We start from the raw sequence: 18,855 nt of genomic DNA on the forward strand, positions 1-18,855 counted from the left end.
TAGGGCTGTACTTTAAAAAAGTAACGTTCAAAAGAGTCATGCATTCGGTTTCAAAAGTGTTCAACATACTGTCACTTCCTAAAAATTCCGATCTAAAAACGATAATTTTCCACATTAAATGAACGGTTGAAAACAACCATAGCATCCAAGATTCACATACGGGGTTAAAACTCTTCCTTCAAAATACAGCTCAGAAAATTTCCTAAAGTCGGAAGGAGTTCCTGAGTATTCTTGACAATGTGAAGTTGGTCTTTCAATTTTTGCTATGAGCAATCGCTCATCAACAATTTGGTGTGACGATTATTTCCTTTGCAGATCTATATAGCGTTGTTAATAAAAAATTACAATTTAATTACTTTACACCAAATAAAAAATTGTCTGATTTCCTTATAAAAGAATTGACAGAAGACAATAAACGTGGCACAGAAAGCATGAAAAAATACACAAACGAACGCTTTTTTCTCAAGAAAGTGTTTGCAATTGCGCAATCAATACTAGTTTGCAGCTATGACAGTCAAACAATTATTATGAAATCTAGCGGAAACTAAAGAAAGCACTTAATCAAACTCGGCGCAATTTCTTTTCCTAAATAGTTCCAAGTGTTTCTCATATTCGTTCCCACCGACTTGTAGGGGAGGTACTATACACTCAAATGGGTTTTTTTGTTCAGTCAAATTTTAGCCGATCGATATATTCAACGTCGAGAATTTTAATGGAAAGCTTATGGTCATTTTGAACTTTAACACAACTTTTCAAAATAAAAAGTGAGTTTGAACTGTACCATTTTGTTCACTTTTTGTCCACTGGTAGCTTAAAGTAGTGAGCAAAGGTAAGTCTCCTCGTCTTTTTTATTGGATTAAAATTCAATTTTTCAACGCGTTTTCGTTATGAGTAACGGTTTTTGGACTATGATACTACAATTTTTCAAAAAAAAAATTCGAGTTTTGTACATTTCCCCCATTTTAGGTTTTTTCGTGACTTGCTGCATTATTGACAGGTCAGATATCACAATATTGGCGCGGAAAAAAGGCACAATTGGGCATATCAATTTTTTAGTAAAGAAAATCTAACTTTAAAGGTTTCAAAGAAGACGACGCCGTCTTCTAGCAGAGTTTAATGTTTAAAGAACCTATTTACTGATTTCAGTTGATATTTAAATTTTTTAATCGCCATTTTTAATAACAAACAGACCTTTCTTTACTGTTCATTTTTGTTTACTTGTTATCTAGTCTCATTATTCCGACGTCACATATAACGTTTTTTTTGTTCAAAAAGTTCCGAATTGATTATATCTTATCTTTGCAGAATGTGTTATTATTTTAATGGCTTCGACAGCGTTTTCTCACAAAATTCAACTGAATTTTTTTGTCTGTTTTTTGTTTGTTTTTGTACACGTACGACATATTCTCGAAAAAGACAGATCCCAAAGCCTCCATATGGAAGTAAGAATGAACATAAATCTACTTAAAGGTTTCAGTTGATATCTAATGGTTTTCATCAATTGAATTTATATGTTTTCAAAAAAGTAAACGTTTTTTCTAACTTTCCGTCTAAATTTTCTTGTCTACTTGTTGCCGATTCTCTAGATTTTGCTGCAGAAATACAAAATAGGTTGTTTGCTTTAGGGTCTGTTTGACACTATTTTGTCTCTTTTATGTTGAATTTTGGGCGTAAATAACTTTTGTTGTTATTTGATGTTTGTTGTATGTGATGTCTTGTGGTCTTAATAATGACAGGTTTCATCGGCCTAGTGTCGTTATTGGTTTTACTGAGTGACCTAAGATGGAACTATTTTTTAAATTCATATACCAATTATTTCTGAACAATATTAGATTAATTGAAAGTTTTCTGTCTCTTCATCATATGGCGGACTATAAGGCCAAAAATGTGCATGATGGCGGTGTAAACCTTATGCGCGAACGTAAACATTGCAGATCCTTTGTTGGCGCCACTTCAAATCAGTTAAAAAAAACCACCAGACAGCAAGAAATAACCTTTGAAACAGAATAAACCTAGAATTTGTCAAAATTCAGAAATGGTCAAAACTGAAAATTTTTACATTTGGGGACTGAAATTTTGTACATTCCTGCCCGAGTTTTTGAACGGAAAACCTGAGCAACCCGAGGTTATAGCATACAGTTAGAGCAACCTCTGAGCTACTCATGGACCCAAAGAACGTGATTGCATCAGACCCACAAGTGTGGCTATTTGCACTTATATGGTGCAAAACAGGCATTTTTTGAAATCTGTTATTTTTTATGATACTTATAGGTTGTGATTTTTTATGATACTAAGTTGTTTTTATAATACTTTAGGTGTCCATTAAAAGCTGAATCCCGTAAATTCGATTCATTTGGAGCCACATAATAATCATTCGTGCTTATGTCAATAAAATTAAAAATTGTAGTAATTTGACATTTACTATGTAAACAATTACCTAAAACTTTTTCTTGATTAACCAATCAGAAACAAGTAGCAATGTTGTTATAGATGATAAATATTTGTATATTTACTCTAAATAAGTAGTGTAACCGAACTGCATTTAGAACCATTAGAAACTGTTACCAAGAACAGTTGGCTATAAGATTGGAGTAAAATTTGATTCTTTTGAAACTTTGTACTTTTTTGCTAAGTTTTTCTAGAAGTTAAGATCTTGCGAGTTTTATGTTAGCTCAGTTTTCTTGACAAGAAGTTAGCTACAATACTAGCTACTGGTTGAAGCGTTTCAAACTTCAACACGAGATTGAACATAGAATATCAGTCAGTATTTTCATAACTTCAATAAAAGAAATTAAACTTACAGTCCGTTTTTTATGCCCGAGGAACTAATTGTTTCAAGGAGATCATTAGACAATAGTATACTGTGAAGAGCCAGGCCGGCTTAATTTTGAGAACCAGGCTGTGATATATCGGTTCCGCTGAGATCCTTGAGCAGCCGCAACATTTGGTCCACCGACCCCCACAGAAACTCCACCTGGACAACAACAACAACGATACGACAGCAACGATTGTTCGATTCGCACTGGTGGACCAGCCCAAACAACAGGACCCAGACAATAACAACACAGCTATTGTTTTGAGCAATCTTGACAAGCAGTGAACTAACTTAGTGTGGATAAGACTTGAGCGTTGCATTCAAGCACCTTCCTTGTCACGCATGGGTGGCATCAACGCAACAACATTAATGGCTAATAACAGTAATATTTGTTATGCTAGTAACTAAACGAGGTCGTCTGGAAATAGAACTGACAACAATCAGCCAGAAGCACGATGTGTTACGCGAACGTCAACGAGAACGTTGGGACGAAAACCCTTACGATGATTTCTACCGGTATTACAGGATCGAAAAAGAAATCAGCGAGAACATCGGGAGAAACAATGAAAAAAACAAATTTTGTACAAACCGAATGAGATAAGACAAATTGGCAAATTGCTCAGTTGTCTGCTCAACTAGAGAAAGAGATATCGACTCTTCAAATTGAACTCAGTCATGAAATTGAAAAGAGACAAGAATGTACCAACTATGCAGTAAAGCACATAGAAGCTTTCAAACGTTCTAGATAAAACCGCGAAGTGTATCGAAAAAAGGGAAAAATGTATGAAGCATTTCAAAAAGCAGTGAAAACATTTGCAGAGGTTCAGAAAATCATTGATAAGAAGGTGAATGTGTATGAGTTATTGAACTCTCAATTGTCAACTTCAGTACAGCTGTAAACAGTTAGACAAAACTCTGTTCCAAGTTGTTCAGTAGGCTACAAACATGTCCATAAAGGAATCTCAGTAGTGTCAAAGAAAGGATGAAACAATTTACGAGCGCCAAGAACTGAAGCAGGAGAAATCTCTAATTCCAGTAGCTCCAATTAACACTCATTGCGTAGAAGAAGAGCAACTTCATTTTTTTCGCTTCCTAGCAAAACTTGCAGAATTTCGAAAGCAAGTGGTTGAGGACAGAGTCTGAGAGCAGTAAACAGCTATCGGTAGTTGAACAAATCTCAACATACAAACCGAGTCAAACTAACGCCAGATCACAATCAGAGGAAATATCACTTCCACAAAAGGAGAAATCAAAAGATTTGGAAATTTTGTCCTTAACAGAAGAACAGCAGGCTACAGCACCAATAACTTTTGTTTGGCCGACAGAGACAGAAGTATAAGACTGAGCTGGTACAAACAGTTGTTATCAACCAAAACAGGAAGCTGTTCAAAAGGAAAGAAGCTTCTAGACTCTCTTAATGAAGCAATTCAGGAACTCGACGGATACATGAAAAGCATTCAAGAAGGCATTGATTCTACACAGAACAAGGATCTCCCAGCAGAGAACATAAGTGAGGAAACCGGAGAGCAGATTTACTACTCACCCATTTCCGAAATGGCCGAAGAAGCCGAACTGGCGCATGAGACTCATTGGATTAACGAACCACGTCAAATGCACTATGTTCAACAAGACAGCGATTAGATTTTTCCTGAAAAAAATTGGCACATAAATTGGCCCAGCCAAGTTATTACTCAAGAGACAGCAAATGTTTGTTGCGAATAGAACAGCGGAAATACAGGAAACTCATCGATGGATCAATGGAGACACGTCAAAGGTGTCGAAAACTGTGCCGACATCAGAACCCAAGGAATGTCCATCGAAGGCCTCAAGGAGTTCGTGTGACTGAACGGGTCCGCATGGCTAAAATGGAGCAAAGATAAATGCTCAAAGCCATGGTGCCAAGAGAATGAACTCGAATCGGAGCAAGTCACCAGTACTGTAGCCACAGAAACTAAACTAGACCAACTATTTGACCGGAGACCATACAGTTCATTCAACCGCATTAAAAACTTCATCGCCTACTGCATGAGGTTCAAGACGAAGCAGAAGGGACCCCTTAAAGCAGACGAAATTCACCTAGCAGAACAATTTTAGTTCGATTTGTTCAAAACGAAAGCTTCCCGAATGTTTTGAAGTCAATAGCAAACAGCAAAGAAATCTCCAAAATATTGAACATCGACAAGTTGTGACCATTTTAAGAGGAAGACAGAACAATTAAAGTCAAAGGTCGACTGAAGTATTCAAACCTTTATTACAATGCGAAACATCCAATATTATCAACAGCGAAACATCCAGTCGTACAACTTCTGTTGGAGAAAGCGCATTGGGACAAACTACACGAGGGCACAGATTACGTGAGAAACAAGCTTCAACAAGAGTGCTCGATCATCGGATTAAGAAAAGCATTAAGAAAAGTCAAGTCAATATGTATCAAATGCAGACACATGAACGCCAACCCAATCCACCCACCGATGGCAGACAAAACCCGAGAACGAGTTGATGAACATGTGTTCCCATTTAACCATTTCGGTGTTGATTACTTTGGACCTATCGAAGTGAAGTTCCTACGACGTATCTTGAAAAGATAGTGCTGCCTCTACACATGTCCAACAACGAGAGCAGTTTACATCGAAGTCGCACAGTCATTGGACACCGAGTCATGTCTAGCTGCAGTGAAAAGCTTCTTAGCAAGACGTGGCTACTCAAGTACCAGCACAAACGAAAACTAAACAAACTTCGTTGGAGCAGCCAACCAGCTAAAAGCTTTCACGAACGAGTGTGAAAAACCTAAGATTGAGAGTAACTTAGCTCAGAAAAAGATCGTTTGGAAATTCAATCCATCTGGAGCTCCACATTTTGGTGGAATCTGGGAGAAACTGGTTCAAATGTGCAAGAAAGTCATGATTAAAGCCTTCGACCGTCGAAGCCTTACCGACAAAGTACTGAGCACAGCATTGTGTCTTGTAGAGCAGCCGCTCAACGCAAGACCCCTGACAGCAGTAAGTGACGACCCTGAAGTTTTGAAGGCACTCACATCAAAACTTTTCTTGCTAGGACAAAGAGAACGCAAGTGCACCATACACGCCATCCAGTAAGCCCTATCATAACTTGAGAAATCTTTTAAAGCGGCTCAAGCATATGCCGACATGATCTGGAGAAAATGGACTCGCAAATACCTTCCACAAAGGAACCAAAGATGGAAGGGGTCAAAAGAACATGTGCAAAACCTGAAAAAAGGCGAGTTTGTTTGGCTAGTAGAAGCTTCTGTGAAACTCTATGAGTACAGATTGGGTCAAATCATTGAAATCTACACTGGCAACTACGGTGTTGTGAGATCAGCTAAAATAAATATTTCACATGGAGAGCTTCAGTATTCTACGATTGTGTATCCGAGATCGAAAACAGGGCCTGCGATGGTGGCGCCCTTTCAGATTAGCTCCAAAAGCCATCAGACATCAAGAAATAACCTTTGAAACTGAAAAAATTTTAGAATTTGTCAAAACTCAAAAATAGTCAAAACTGAAAAATTTTACAAGTTGGGACCGAAATTTTGTACCACCTCCCCCCCCCCCACCGATTTTTGGAAGGGAAAGCCTGGGCAACCCGAATTATAGCACACGGTTAGGTCAACCTCTAAGCCACTCATGGACCCATTGAAAGTTATTGCATCAGAACCACAAGTGTGGCTATAAGCACTTATATCGTGCAAAATAGCCAATTTTTGAAGTTTTGTTATTTTTTGTTATATTTCTTAAGTTGTTTTCTATGATACTTTAGGTCTTCAATAAAAGCTGAATCCCGTACATTCGTGTCATTTGGAGCAATGTAATAATCATTCGTGCTTATGTCAATAAATGTAAAAATTGTAGTAATTTGACAATTACTATGGAAACAATTACCTAAATCTTTTTCTTGATTAACCAATCAGAAACAAGTTGCAATGTTGTTATGAATGATAAATATTTGATTATTTACCTAAAAGTAATTGTTTCAATAGTGAAACCGAAACGTTTTTAGAACCATTAGAATACCATGAGCAGTTGGCTCTCAGATTGGAGTAAAATTTGATTCTTTAAACAACTTTAGTCTTTTTTGCTAAGTTTTGCTAGATCTTATGATCTCGCGAGTTTTAAGCTAATTGGGCTTACGTGACGAGAACTTAGTAACAAAACTAGCTACTGGTTGAAACCTTGCAAAATTCAGCACGGGATTGAACATAGACTATCTGTCAGGATTTTCATAACTTCACTCAAAGAAATTAAAGTTACAGTCCTTTAATATGTCCGAGCGACTAATTGTTTCAACGGAATCTTTAGACAATCAGATTCAGTGAAGAACCAGGCCAGCGTAAAACTCGAGAACCATGCTGTGATAGGTCGGTTCCGCTGAGATTCTTGAGCAGCGGCAACATCCTTCCTTTGAATACTTTAGTGATTTGTGGTTGTTTTTAAAGGTAGACATGATTTATAGTAATCTGTTTTGACAGAATATCAGACGAAATTTTGAGGGAGGCTGTAGTATAATTACACGATCAATCCAATTTTTGCCAAAGCTCAGAATTGAATGGAGTTTTTTTCGGCAGAATCAACAAATTCTTTTATCCTAACTAAACTATCTTACTTCCACTGAGTAACGCGAAAGATTGAACAAATGAACTGGAAGTTTTGTGTATTTGCCCATGTAGGGTCTCATCTCCTGAACTTAGTGTGAAAAAAATTAAAGAGTTTCTATCCTCCTTAATCCCCCTCACCTAATCGTCTTATCTTTTCAAAGGTAATTTCTGAGTTGAATGTGGAAGTGGTTTGCCAGTTAAGCATTTTTTGTCAGTCACCCATCCTTGCGTAGATTTGTCTCAGACAGTCCATCCTTGTTTTTCTTATGAAATTCAATTTTCGAGCTAAAACTGTTTCCAAATAAAATGTTATAATCGAAAACACAAATCACAAAATTTGTGATCTTACTTCAAATACACATTATTACAATGCAATCTACTCCAACACGGAGCGACGTTTGAAAAACGTGAGTGAAAAATGCGCAGTTTCATTCTTGGTCTGAGACTAATACGGGAGAAAAAGACAAAATGTGAACCAAACCCACATTTCTGGTGAGCCTATGCAAAATTTTGTCAATTTCGGTGATGAACAAATCGCAGCTGTCCCAAGGCACAAACTGGATTTTTTGCGAGCCAATGATGATCAACTGAACAATGAAGCAGCATTGAGAATCAATGCATTTTACCCTGATATGAAACATTGCCTAAAAAACTGAACTTTGACCTCGATTCAGTTTGTAGAAAACAAATCCTCTTTGAGACTACTTCCAGTCAAATTTTTCCTCAGATGGTCTGAAAATATGAAAAGAATATTTGAGGTCTATTTCTAATCCAAAAAAGCAAAAAACCGGAGGAAAATTTTCGCCATAGAAACTAACTTCTCAGAGCATTCACGGGACGAGGAAAAACTCAAAAGAGATAAATAGAATAGATTTGAATGATAGAAAAAGGTGATCTTTGGCATGAAACGGTTTCAATGAAGCTGTCAAAAAAGACAGCTACACAAGAATGTCCGGATGCCAATGATGCAGTAGGCAAATTTTTCTCTCCACGATGTAAGTTTGAGCTTACAGCTAACGTACTATAAAGTAATTTTATTGCGCCTGACATCAAGCAGACATTGACAAAGTTCAATACTCAGCAAAATCTTAGCTGTGAGGTTTTGCAGTTCATTTAAAAAAATCAAAAGTTTATCGTTCGTTAAGCTCTTCGACCTCTCAATTCAAATTGTCGTAACAAAAAAATTGGTTTTGATAGTATCTGATTTTGTCGTAAACAACTTGGCGGAGCTGTTGAAAACGAAGATGAAAGCTTTTTTTTGAAAGAAACAAAAAAATTTAAACAACTTAACTGTAGAAAGCATTTGATTTTAATGAAGGACACAATATTCTGAAAGCGATAAAGTAAAAAAAACGTTTGTCAAGTTGGAAAAAGAATAATTTTAAGCAAATACAGCTTTTTCGATGAACTGAAAAATCTCCAGCTTTAATTTTGCTGATTATTCAACTTTGTCATTGACTGCTTGATGTCAAGCGCAAAAAAAATTACTTTATAGTACGTTAGCTGTTAGTTCAAACTAATATCTTTTCAGGATTGAAGGAAAACTTTTTCAGGAATACCTTTTAGGATTAAAGAAGCTACTTACTTGCAAAAAGTTTTTATTGAATAAACCTCCAGCTGAATCTGGAATATTTCCACCACTGCAGTACCAACCTCCCCACATTTTTGGGTCCTACACTGCAGTACCAAAAAACACATGAACAAATTTCGTCCACTTCAACGTCCAATACAAATCGAATTACCCTAAGAACTTTTCTGCCACAGCTATAGAGTCCTGGAATGACTTCATCACATCTTATCCCTCCAATTTGTAATAATCTTAAATTTAAAACTGTGAACAAAAATTAGAGCCCCTTTCTTTAAAATGTTTCAAACGTCTTATAACCCATGTTATGGAAACCAAAACAAAAGATCTTAAATCTTCATTTCAGCGCAATCGCAAAGCAATGAGTAGCGGAGAGGAGCTAGTGTCTGCATCATTTCAACAACAGCTCCAACAACAGCCCTCTACTCAGTATCTTTCAGAGTCACCCAGGGGAGCAGGTCCAGTCACTATGGGTTCGAACTACGGGGGATCTGCCGCATTCGGTATGCCAACTACGTCAGTTTTGTATTCCCAGCTTTTATAAATGTTAACTTACTAAGACAAAATCTTGAGCTACAAAACAGACAAAGCGTTTTTGAAGCCTTCTTTTCATGTTTGGGACGCGTGAAAACGAGCACTTTGTTGGTCCAACACTGTAATACATTTGTTGTGCTTCTTTTTATATTTCTCTCCGTTAAATGGTTGATGACAACGACAGGATAAGATGGGCCGTAGATCAGGTCACCGTCGGCTATAGTTTATTGATTTTCAAACGCTTTTTTGTTCCTCTACGATAAGATAGGAGGTACAGCGCTTTTTAACTAGTTCGGGTCACTTTTTCTTTCCTTAATAAGTCAATCTTGCAATATCGTGCAAGAATCTTGCGAGAAAAAGTTTAGTCTTGCAAGATTATTGCAAGATCTTGCAGGATAAAGTTATTCATGCAAGCTCTTGCAAGACCTTACAAGACTAATTTTTGTTTTCGAATTGGGATAACTTAGGATTTTTTTCACAGGTGGTGGAATTGGCTACCAACAGTCAGTGAGACGTCCGGTGTTCAGATCCACAGACATGTTGATACAAGCAGAACCCTCCCCACCCTCACAGCCATCCCTATCTTTAGCTAACACCTCCCCACACATGACAGCGTCATCTGCTGCCACTGGATCAAATCCAGTCATGGCATCTGGAACAGGTGGAAATAGTCCAGTGTCACCCCCAATTGTGGGTACGATTGTTTTTATTATCTTTTTTTTGTAAATTCCTTTATTCGTTATGCAATCAACTAAGCCAGGTCCAGATTAGTTATCTTGTAAGAATTGTACTAACTAGCAGAAACTAGTCTTGCAAGATTCTTTATCTTCGGTAAAAAAAAACAAGTGAAATTTCTTCTTACAAGTTTATGCAAGACTATATAGCAACATTTTCTTGTCAATATCGTGCCTCATGCAAACTCTTGCAAGAACTGGCAATATTATTCAAAAATCTCACAAAATTATTATTCATCTTACTAAATTAGAAAGACAACCCGTGCCGAAATTACCCCCCCCCCTTGATTACCCCCAAAACTTGGGCAAGAGTAGGGGGTAATTGTCTATGGGGGTTAAAACTATGCAAGATTAGGGGGGGGGGGGGGGGTAATGGGCGTAATGGGGTTAGTGGGGGTAAAACGATGTAAGAGAAGGGGGGTAATGACTCAACTTGACATTCATGGGTCACTTCGGTCTGAGATTTCTTATCCGAATTCGTTCAAACAAAGTCAGTAATGCTTATTTGATATCCGGCAACTGCCTTTTCATAGTTTCATCACACATTTTTTTCAAGACCTCTCACATTCTCGAGCCCTCTAAGTGCTGATGTTGACACCCGCGCTGAGAATTTATTCGGATTCAAACATAAGAAATCATCGTCGGTTTTCGTCGTTTTTACTTCGCCAAATCCTATCAAGGCCTTTACGTTTTTTTTTTCGTGGTTTTGATCGCTTTTCGTCAGTATTTAAACGTAAGAATTGTCTTTTTGCCGTTCTAAAAATCTTACAAAACGGAGAGTCATTGTGCGGTCTCGAACTTACAACACCTAGATTACTTTCCTCCCTCTTCTCCACTGCACCACCTCTCACTTAGTTTACCTGTACTTCTTTTGTATTTAAATCAATTTGAGACTGACGACACCGACAAAAACGTCGAGAATCGACACTTCTTACGTCAAATATAGACGATATCGACGAAAAATAAGATATTCGACACTTCTTACATCAAATACCGACAACATCGACAAAAACGACAATAATCAACAGTTCCTACATAAAAAACTGACGAAATTGACGATAGTTTTCAAAAAACGACGCCTCCAAAATCACTTAAACTCACTCAATGGCTTGGTTTTTTCAGCCCATCATAGTGCCTCTTTCTCGTACCCCTGGCACACAGCACCCAGAACCACGACAACCAAAGTGGGAGGAGGGGGCAAGAAGATGAAAGAGTTGAAACAGTCCTTCTTCGCCCACTTGGCTTCATCGGGTGGGGGTGGGAGTAGCAGTGGGGGTGGTAGAAACAGACAGAATAGTACCAGTAGAGATAATCAGCCCTCTCTCAATATTCAACATCTCACTCATCAACAGTACGCTGCTGCTGCTTCTGGTTCGTCAATTGCTTTGCACATACCTTTGATCGTTTTCTCAAATAGCCGGTTAAAAAAGCTGATTGCTCAGAAAATTTTCACCGTTGATAACCGGTATTTTTTGAGAAAATAAGTAAGTTAAATTAAGATCCAATTTTGATATCAACTCTTTGAGGTATATACCTTCTGAGATATCACCGCATTGTTTTCGTACATATTCAAGTGCGTCAGTTTTGAACTAAAAAGGCAAATAAGATGAATCAATGAAGTAGTCAGAGGAATTTCAGTGCTCCAGCATCATCACAATGCATCAATTCTTTACAGTCAATCCGAGCACTGACATAGAGTGTTTGAAAAAGAAAAACATTAAATAGATAAAAAGATGAAAAAGGAAACAGAAAAACCGAAAAAAAATGTCTTGCTTGAACACTCCTAGTTCTACTCTAGCAATTAAAAATATTATATAGAAGGCACCATATTGCACTTAATTGTATAAAAAAGTTTTACATTTCAACGCTGAGGTATACTCAAATCGTCACGGGCAGATATGCCCGATGCGTGTATCTCCTGTTCGTTTTTACTATGTTGATACACTGAAAGTGGAACAATATTGCAGAAAATAGCTATTTTAGCAGAAACCGGCAAAATGGAAGGCAAATTAGAATCCCGTGTTCGCAAAAGTGTCCTGATCTTAGCCGCAAAATACAAGTACAAACTTTATAACCTATTTTTTGCAGGGCTTGTATCACGCATCTGCTCCATTTATGCATCGATTTTTCGCACGCAATGTAGCTCGATTTCGCATACAATCCGCAATTAAGCCTAACTTAATTACTACTAGTAGTATTTTATTACAACTTTATTACTACTTATAGTACTTTATTACTACTTTTTAAAACTATTTATTACTACTTATTAAAATCGGCCAGTCCCATATTGATATACAAAACCTTTGATGTGCGAGAGATTTTTCGGTGGTTGCATGTAATTAAAGCACTTTAAAGCTTTGAAAGCTTTAATTAAATCTTTATTAAAGTGCTTAGTGCATGCTCAAAATGCGTGCGAATAATAGATACCTAAATTGAGCGGAAACGTGCTACAAGATTTGTAACCTACTTTTCGCACCGAATGTTCTTTTGTTTCGCAAAATTGGCGGAACCCCTTTTGCTAACAGTAAGATGCAAAGGATGTCTCCCAGTTTCGTCGATTGTATGTATCTAATTTTCGAGCCAATTTTACGAAGGCGAAAATTTTGGGGTATACCTCTGCGTCGTAATGTATTGAGTTTAATTTTTATATTTCAGGCAACTTAGGTCTGGCTCATTAAATGTGAACTTGCTACGACAGCGAGGTGGCCTATCTGAGTGAAAAACTTGTAATTTGTAAATTTGTCCACTGTGTGCACCTTATATTTGGAGGATCAAAAATTGCTCCACCAAACGCAAATATTTTTGCTTGATTTGATTTTTTTGTCGTTCGTACATCTTCCACTGTTTTGTTTGCGATTTAATGGATAATTCTCCGAATAGTTCAGATCTGTGAGGAAAGGAATGTGATTTTTGATAACTCATGCGAGGTCAAAGTTTTTATAATTCCTTGATCTTGAATTTTTAAGGCTCTGTATTTTGATGACAATCAGATCAGTATTTGTAGAACATTCTCTTCTAATAAAATGTTATTTCTTCAGTCTTTTTAAAACAGAATGCGGCAGACGGAAAACTAAACGTCTATGTCGTACTGATGGCAGAATGGCGTACGAAGAGACGAAAACACTCAAAAAGGGTTTTCTTTTAATGTCAAAATTTTGTGAGGAATGGCGACAATGCTAAGAAATAAAGTTTTGTGCTTCGCTAGCAAAATTGTTTGTGCACGTAAATATTTTTAATGTAGTTTAGTGTTTTCGCTCATTTTTCGTTACCAATATGGTTGTACTAAACTGCATTACAAATCCTGCGGATTTCATCAAGGCGTCATAACTACTTGCCGTTGTTAATTGTTTTATGTGATAAATTTCACTGTTACATGCTAATATGGAGATTTCGATGATTTTAACTGCTCTGAAACGAAATTTGTAGCAAATATATTTTAGCTGTGGTTCTTTTTATGCAATTTTTTACATGGCTGTTTTTTCGTCTGTCCCATTTGACTTTTTGTTGTCAAAAACGGGATAAATGGGTAGCGCTTGGAGAGCATTAAATTCTCTTAGCGCCCTTAGCCTTATTATACTCTAAGAAAGCCATTCACTTAAACCGTTATGAGGAGACAATTTCATGGTAGGGAGGGTGGTTCTTAATGTTAAAACTTTTACCACCCTCAGTCACACCCACCGCCCACGTCAACATTCCCTTTTCCGCCCTCCTTTGCCAGTTGATTTCAACCCGCCTCTCATCTAGCCTGCGCAACCCCAACCCCAACCCATCATCGCTTTACCCCCCCCCTCACTCGAACTCTTGCCCCATCCAGCCCCCCCCCCCCCACACACACACACACACACACACACACACACACACACGCTAGTCACCATTTAATGTTGTCATCCCTAAGTACCAGCTGGCTACTACCGAATCCAACCACTCGACGGTCGTTTGAGAGCAATTCCCCCGACGTTATTCGGTTGTATTTTGTAAATTTCAAGCAAATGCTGTTAGTCTTTTTTCTCCAAATTGAAGGGCAAGCAAGTATTAATTTCATTATGTTAAGTACCTCTCTGTCCCTGTTTTCTTCTTTGTCATTAAAACATTAGATTAGCAAGACATGTTTAAGAAAAATCAACATTTTCTGATATCTGACGGAAATGTCCAAATTATTTTTCATTTTCTCTTCAAAGGGACAGACTTTAGTGATCTTGTAGTTTTTTTTAATTACACTCAAAAAATCATTTGGATTATCCGTTTTTTCGCTGTTGATTTACGGGTTCCGATCTTTTTATTCGCAAAGTCTTAAAAAAATTTTTAAAACGGTTTTTTCAAATTACTTTGTTTTTCATCTCTGCTCTTCGTTGTTGGTTTAGGCATTCTGGGGAACTTGGCTTTTCGCACAAGAACGAGCTGAATAATTTTCTTGATGCAGTATTTTTTTTTCAAAGGCAACTTTTATGACTACTCCAAAAAAAATAATCATAGATGCTGAATTATGAAAAACTTTAGTGCCAAAAAAGCCACTTCAATAGAAACAATACAAAAAAAATTGTCACCAATTTTCCGCAAACTCTTTATAAGTAGATTTGTATTACCCGAGTTGAGGAATTTTGTTTTTCACTTGTAAGAAATCGTCATTTTTTAATCATTTTCATTAGACGAAAACGATCAAAGCCCTTACGTGGTAATCGTCGTTTTGTTCGTTATTTCTTCGTTATTTTTATGTAGGAAATGATCGTTTTTTCAAAAAAACGTCGAAAAAACGTGATCCCACTGGGATTTGAACCACTGAACTCCGAATACCTCACATGCTACACTAACCACTGCGCTATCAGGCCATTAAATTGATTCTCTAAAACGATCTAATATAGAAAAACTAGTTGAAGAGCAATTAAACGACGAAAAAAACGATCAAAAAACGACGATTTCTTTTGAAATAAAAACGACGTAAGAAACGACAAAAAAACGACGAAAAAAACTATCAAAAAACGACGACTTCATTCGCAAAAAAACTACATAAGAAACGACAAAAAACGATGAAGAGACGATCATTTCTTACACTTAAAATACAACTTAAACTACGGAAACTAATGAAAACGATGAAAACGACGACACAACGACGAAAACTACGATTTCTTACAAAAAATTGTCGTTTTTTTCTTCGTTCTCCTCAACACGGGTACCGAGTTGTATTGCGAAAAATAGTAACAAAAAACATTTTAAAAAGCTTGAGCTCATAGGAAAGAATGCGGCACAGTACATTTTATACGCTGAAATTGGTTTGAATTTCATTTCCGGATCATTTCCAGATTTCTTCCGACAATTGTATTTCAAGATCAGGGGCAAATGATTGTGCCACGTTTGAAACTGTTGTTACTGTATATAAATTTACTCAACAGTTTTTGATATTTTAGGTGAAGAAATCGGATTTGGTGCTTCCTCCCCAGTTTACACCCCTGGCCCTGCATCTACCCGTGCCTACATGGGTTCGGGTGCGGTGGGAGGGGGAGGGGGAGGAGTTGTGTCGCCCATGCGCACTGGATCTTTCTTCTCAGCATCCTTGGGCTCTCTCTACAAGCAGCAATCAGGCAACCCTCCCCCTCTTGTGCCTTACTCGGGTGCTGCTCCGTATCAAGGACAATTTCAGTTACAGCATGATGGTGATTAACTGAACAAAAATATGTGAATTAAAAAAACTGTCTTAGAATTTTACATTTTTGCAAAGATTTCGATAACTTTCTGAGTAACTCCAATGCGATTAGATTTCCGACTATGGACAATTGTAAGGGCGGGTCTTGAGCTGTGAATTGTTCTTTTCTTCAATTTTTTAAGTGCGCTTCATAGTGAAGAATTCTGGAATGAATACAGATTACCAAATTCATATATTATCTTGTCCCCCCCCCCCTGAATCACACTGTAGTGTACGCTCTAAATTTTTCTGGGTGGGCTATTATGACAAAAACATTGGAATAAACACACATTTTCTTCTAAAATCATTGAAGAAAACTATTTACTTTGGATTTTAACTAAACCGATTTGACCGTGTTGTTTGATCAGGAGGTGGTATGGGCGGTGTTAGCGGTGGTGGAAGTCATAGGGGATCCATGCATATGATGGTGGAAGGTGGAGTTCCATCTGGCCCTCAATTCTCCAACAGACCTGCCTCCTTCCGATCATCAACTAGCGAGGACCATATGTCCACTACACAGGTGAGATAAAACAGCAGAAATACCTTTCCCTAATTGGAAAGAAATCAAATTGGGATCAATTCCGGTATTTCATTTCCAGTGGTTTTGCCAACCGACTTTAATGTCGCGAATTTTATTGCTGTGATGCCCGTTACTATGAGTTACTTTGAGCAGAAAGATCCTGGCATAACATTTTTGACAATCTTCCATGGAATGATCATTTTATTCTAATAATGAGAAAGTGTGATCAAAAGGCCTATGTTTGAAGAGTTCTGCCTTATAAAACAAAAGTCAACGTCAAGTGTGTGATGATTAAAAGCTATGTCCTCCCAACGTTTCTTATTATGCTTCAAATATTTGGTGTCTGAACAGATTAACATTACAGCCTTCAGAGAAAATCCTATGACAATGTTTTAAATAGGTCTATAGTAAATGGGACCTCTCCTATTCCATACGTAATCTAACTTGCAAGGCTCAAAATTCTGATGTCACATATGACCCTTCATAACGAAAAATTTGTCCGACAAACAGCTTTAGTTCTCGAGTATAAATATTAGTGGAAAGCCAAGATGGAGGAAACCATATTTCAATGTCATTAAATAGCGATTAAATTTCTCTCAATCCGCTGTGTAATTATGACGGAAACTCATATTGCATGGCCTCTAACAGTGAAAAAACTGGTTATTTTTACGATGAAGACAGGAACTAAATAAAGAAACACTTTAGTTGATATTTATATTAAATATATTCATTCAAAAAACGCCAAAAAAAATTATTTGAACAACAAAATCGATTAGGAATGATTAAGTTTAGAGCGCTATATATTTTGAATTGTGACTGTTTAGGTATATCGTAGCTTTGCAGGACTTATTGGGAACATTAAATATGTTCAGTTCGAACATGTTCATTTGGCGGAAAAAACTTCCTTTTGGTTCATAATGTTATTGAACCTTCCTCCGATAGCATTTTAGACCGTTTAGCTGGGTACTGTTTAGCTACCGTACAGCCCCAGGTACTCACATCACGATACAAGACTCGGATGATTTTTAGAATGAGGAAAAATGTGTTGTAGTAAAAGAAAAAAATCATTTCTGGTTGACTCCTTGATTTCGACCAGAAAATATATATCTTTCAAAATTCATAAAAATTGTTATTTCTGAGTATTAGCACAGGAACAGCAATAGGCCACGGCTGGCTATTCTCAACTGCCAGAATTTACACAGTCTGTTGTGTGCGCAACATTTCTCTATTATGGGGACTCTGTCGTATTTTTGTCGTCTAACCTTTCACGTGGTACCATCATTGCAGCCAGCATTGGTCCAGCTATGGTCAATCTGAAGCTATGTAAGAGCAGCTTGAAGCTATTAAGTAAGAGCTTATCCTAACACAGACTTTTTCAAGGTAGAATCATTGAACTTTCATTCAATAGCGAATGATACAGCGTATGATTCAATATGAGTGTAAGAATGAAGAGCGTATGATTCAATCTCTTCACCTACTGGCTAATACGCCACTGTTGACATGTCGTTTTTCTCCTTAAAACGGTACTGTAAGTCAAACTTAATTACTCTGACTTTTAAACGAAAAGACTATGGCTGAACAGTTTTTTAGAGTTTAGTAAATTGTTGTGCAAATAGGAAGAAAAAACTATTCAAGCAAGTTTGATGCACGTCATACCTCCGCTAACCATTTCTTCCTTTTTGTTTTCGGGTCGGTATCAGCAGGATCGAACTATGCCCGTGTTAGTGTTACAATGTAACTGAAGATTGAAGATTTGCAACGGCTCAAAGAAATGCGTTTTTGTTAACACTTTTATTAGCCAGCTATCCATTCCTATTCTTTTTTAGCAGAGTAAAGTTGAGCTCAACTGTTATTGCCTAAAATTTCGGGAGTTCTTATTCTTAGAAGATTACATGGGAAACTTAACTGTTCAGTTTTAGGGTCGTTTATCAGTGATTCAGATATTAATTTCTTTGCAAAAAGCAATACGCAAAATTTAGTTTGTTAAGGAAGAATGATAAAATTTTGCTAGCGTAAAGTGTCAAAATATTTCAATCATTATGGTTAATATTTAAATATCTGCCGTCAGCCTCTCAACGGTTGTTGTTTAAGTGATATTCTGTACTTTTTACAGACCAAAGAGTGTGAATTATGTTAGGGTGCTCTTTTTCATAGCACCTTTTCAGTTTAATTCTAATTTTTCGGGCCTAATCGTTTTTCGCACAGCAGTTAATTTGTAAATGTATTACGAAGAGTATTTTTGATCACTATGAGCAATTATTTGATTTTGGATGAAACTTTGAGTTTTTTAGCAATTTTGCAAAATTGAGAAGCCAATTGAGTATTTTGCATTGTTAGTGAGTTTCTTCGTTAGTTTTTTGGAGATTAAGAATTTTTTT

General features: G+C 37.0%; 1 protein-coding gene across 1 annotated transcript in view; it reads left to right on the forward strand.

Moving 5' to 3' along the window:
- Positions 1–18,855, forward strand: part of LOC142346205 (uncharacterized) — a 128,191-nt gene that overhangs the window by 2,972 nt on the left and 106,364 nt on the right. Inside the window, exons 3-7 of the mRNA XM_075398716.1 lie at positions 9,359–9,515; positions 10,028–10,240; positions 11,403–11,651; positions 15,683–15,928; positions 16,326–16,477. Of these exons, the coding sequence (XP_075254831.1) occupies positions 9,359–9,515; positions 10,028–10,240; positions 11,403–11,651; positions 15,683–15,928; positions 16,326–16,477 (1,017 nt within the window). The remainder of the gene's footprint in view (positions 1–9,358; positions 9,516–10,027; positions 10,241–11,402; positions 11,652–15,682; positions 15,929–16,325; positions 16,478–18,855) is intronic.

The sequence above is a fragment of the Convolutriloba macropyga genome, chromosome 9, assembly GCF_964194025.1.
Source record: "Convolutriloba macropyga chromosome 9, txConMacr16.3, whole genome shotgun sequence".
NCBI classification, from domain to species: Eukaryota; Metazoa; Xenacoelomorpha; order Acoela; family Convolutidae; genus Convolutriloba; species Convolutriloba macropyga.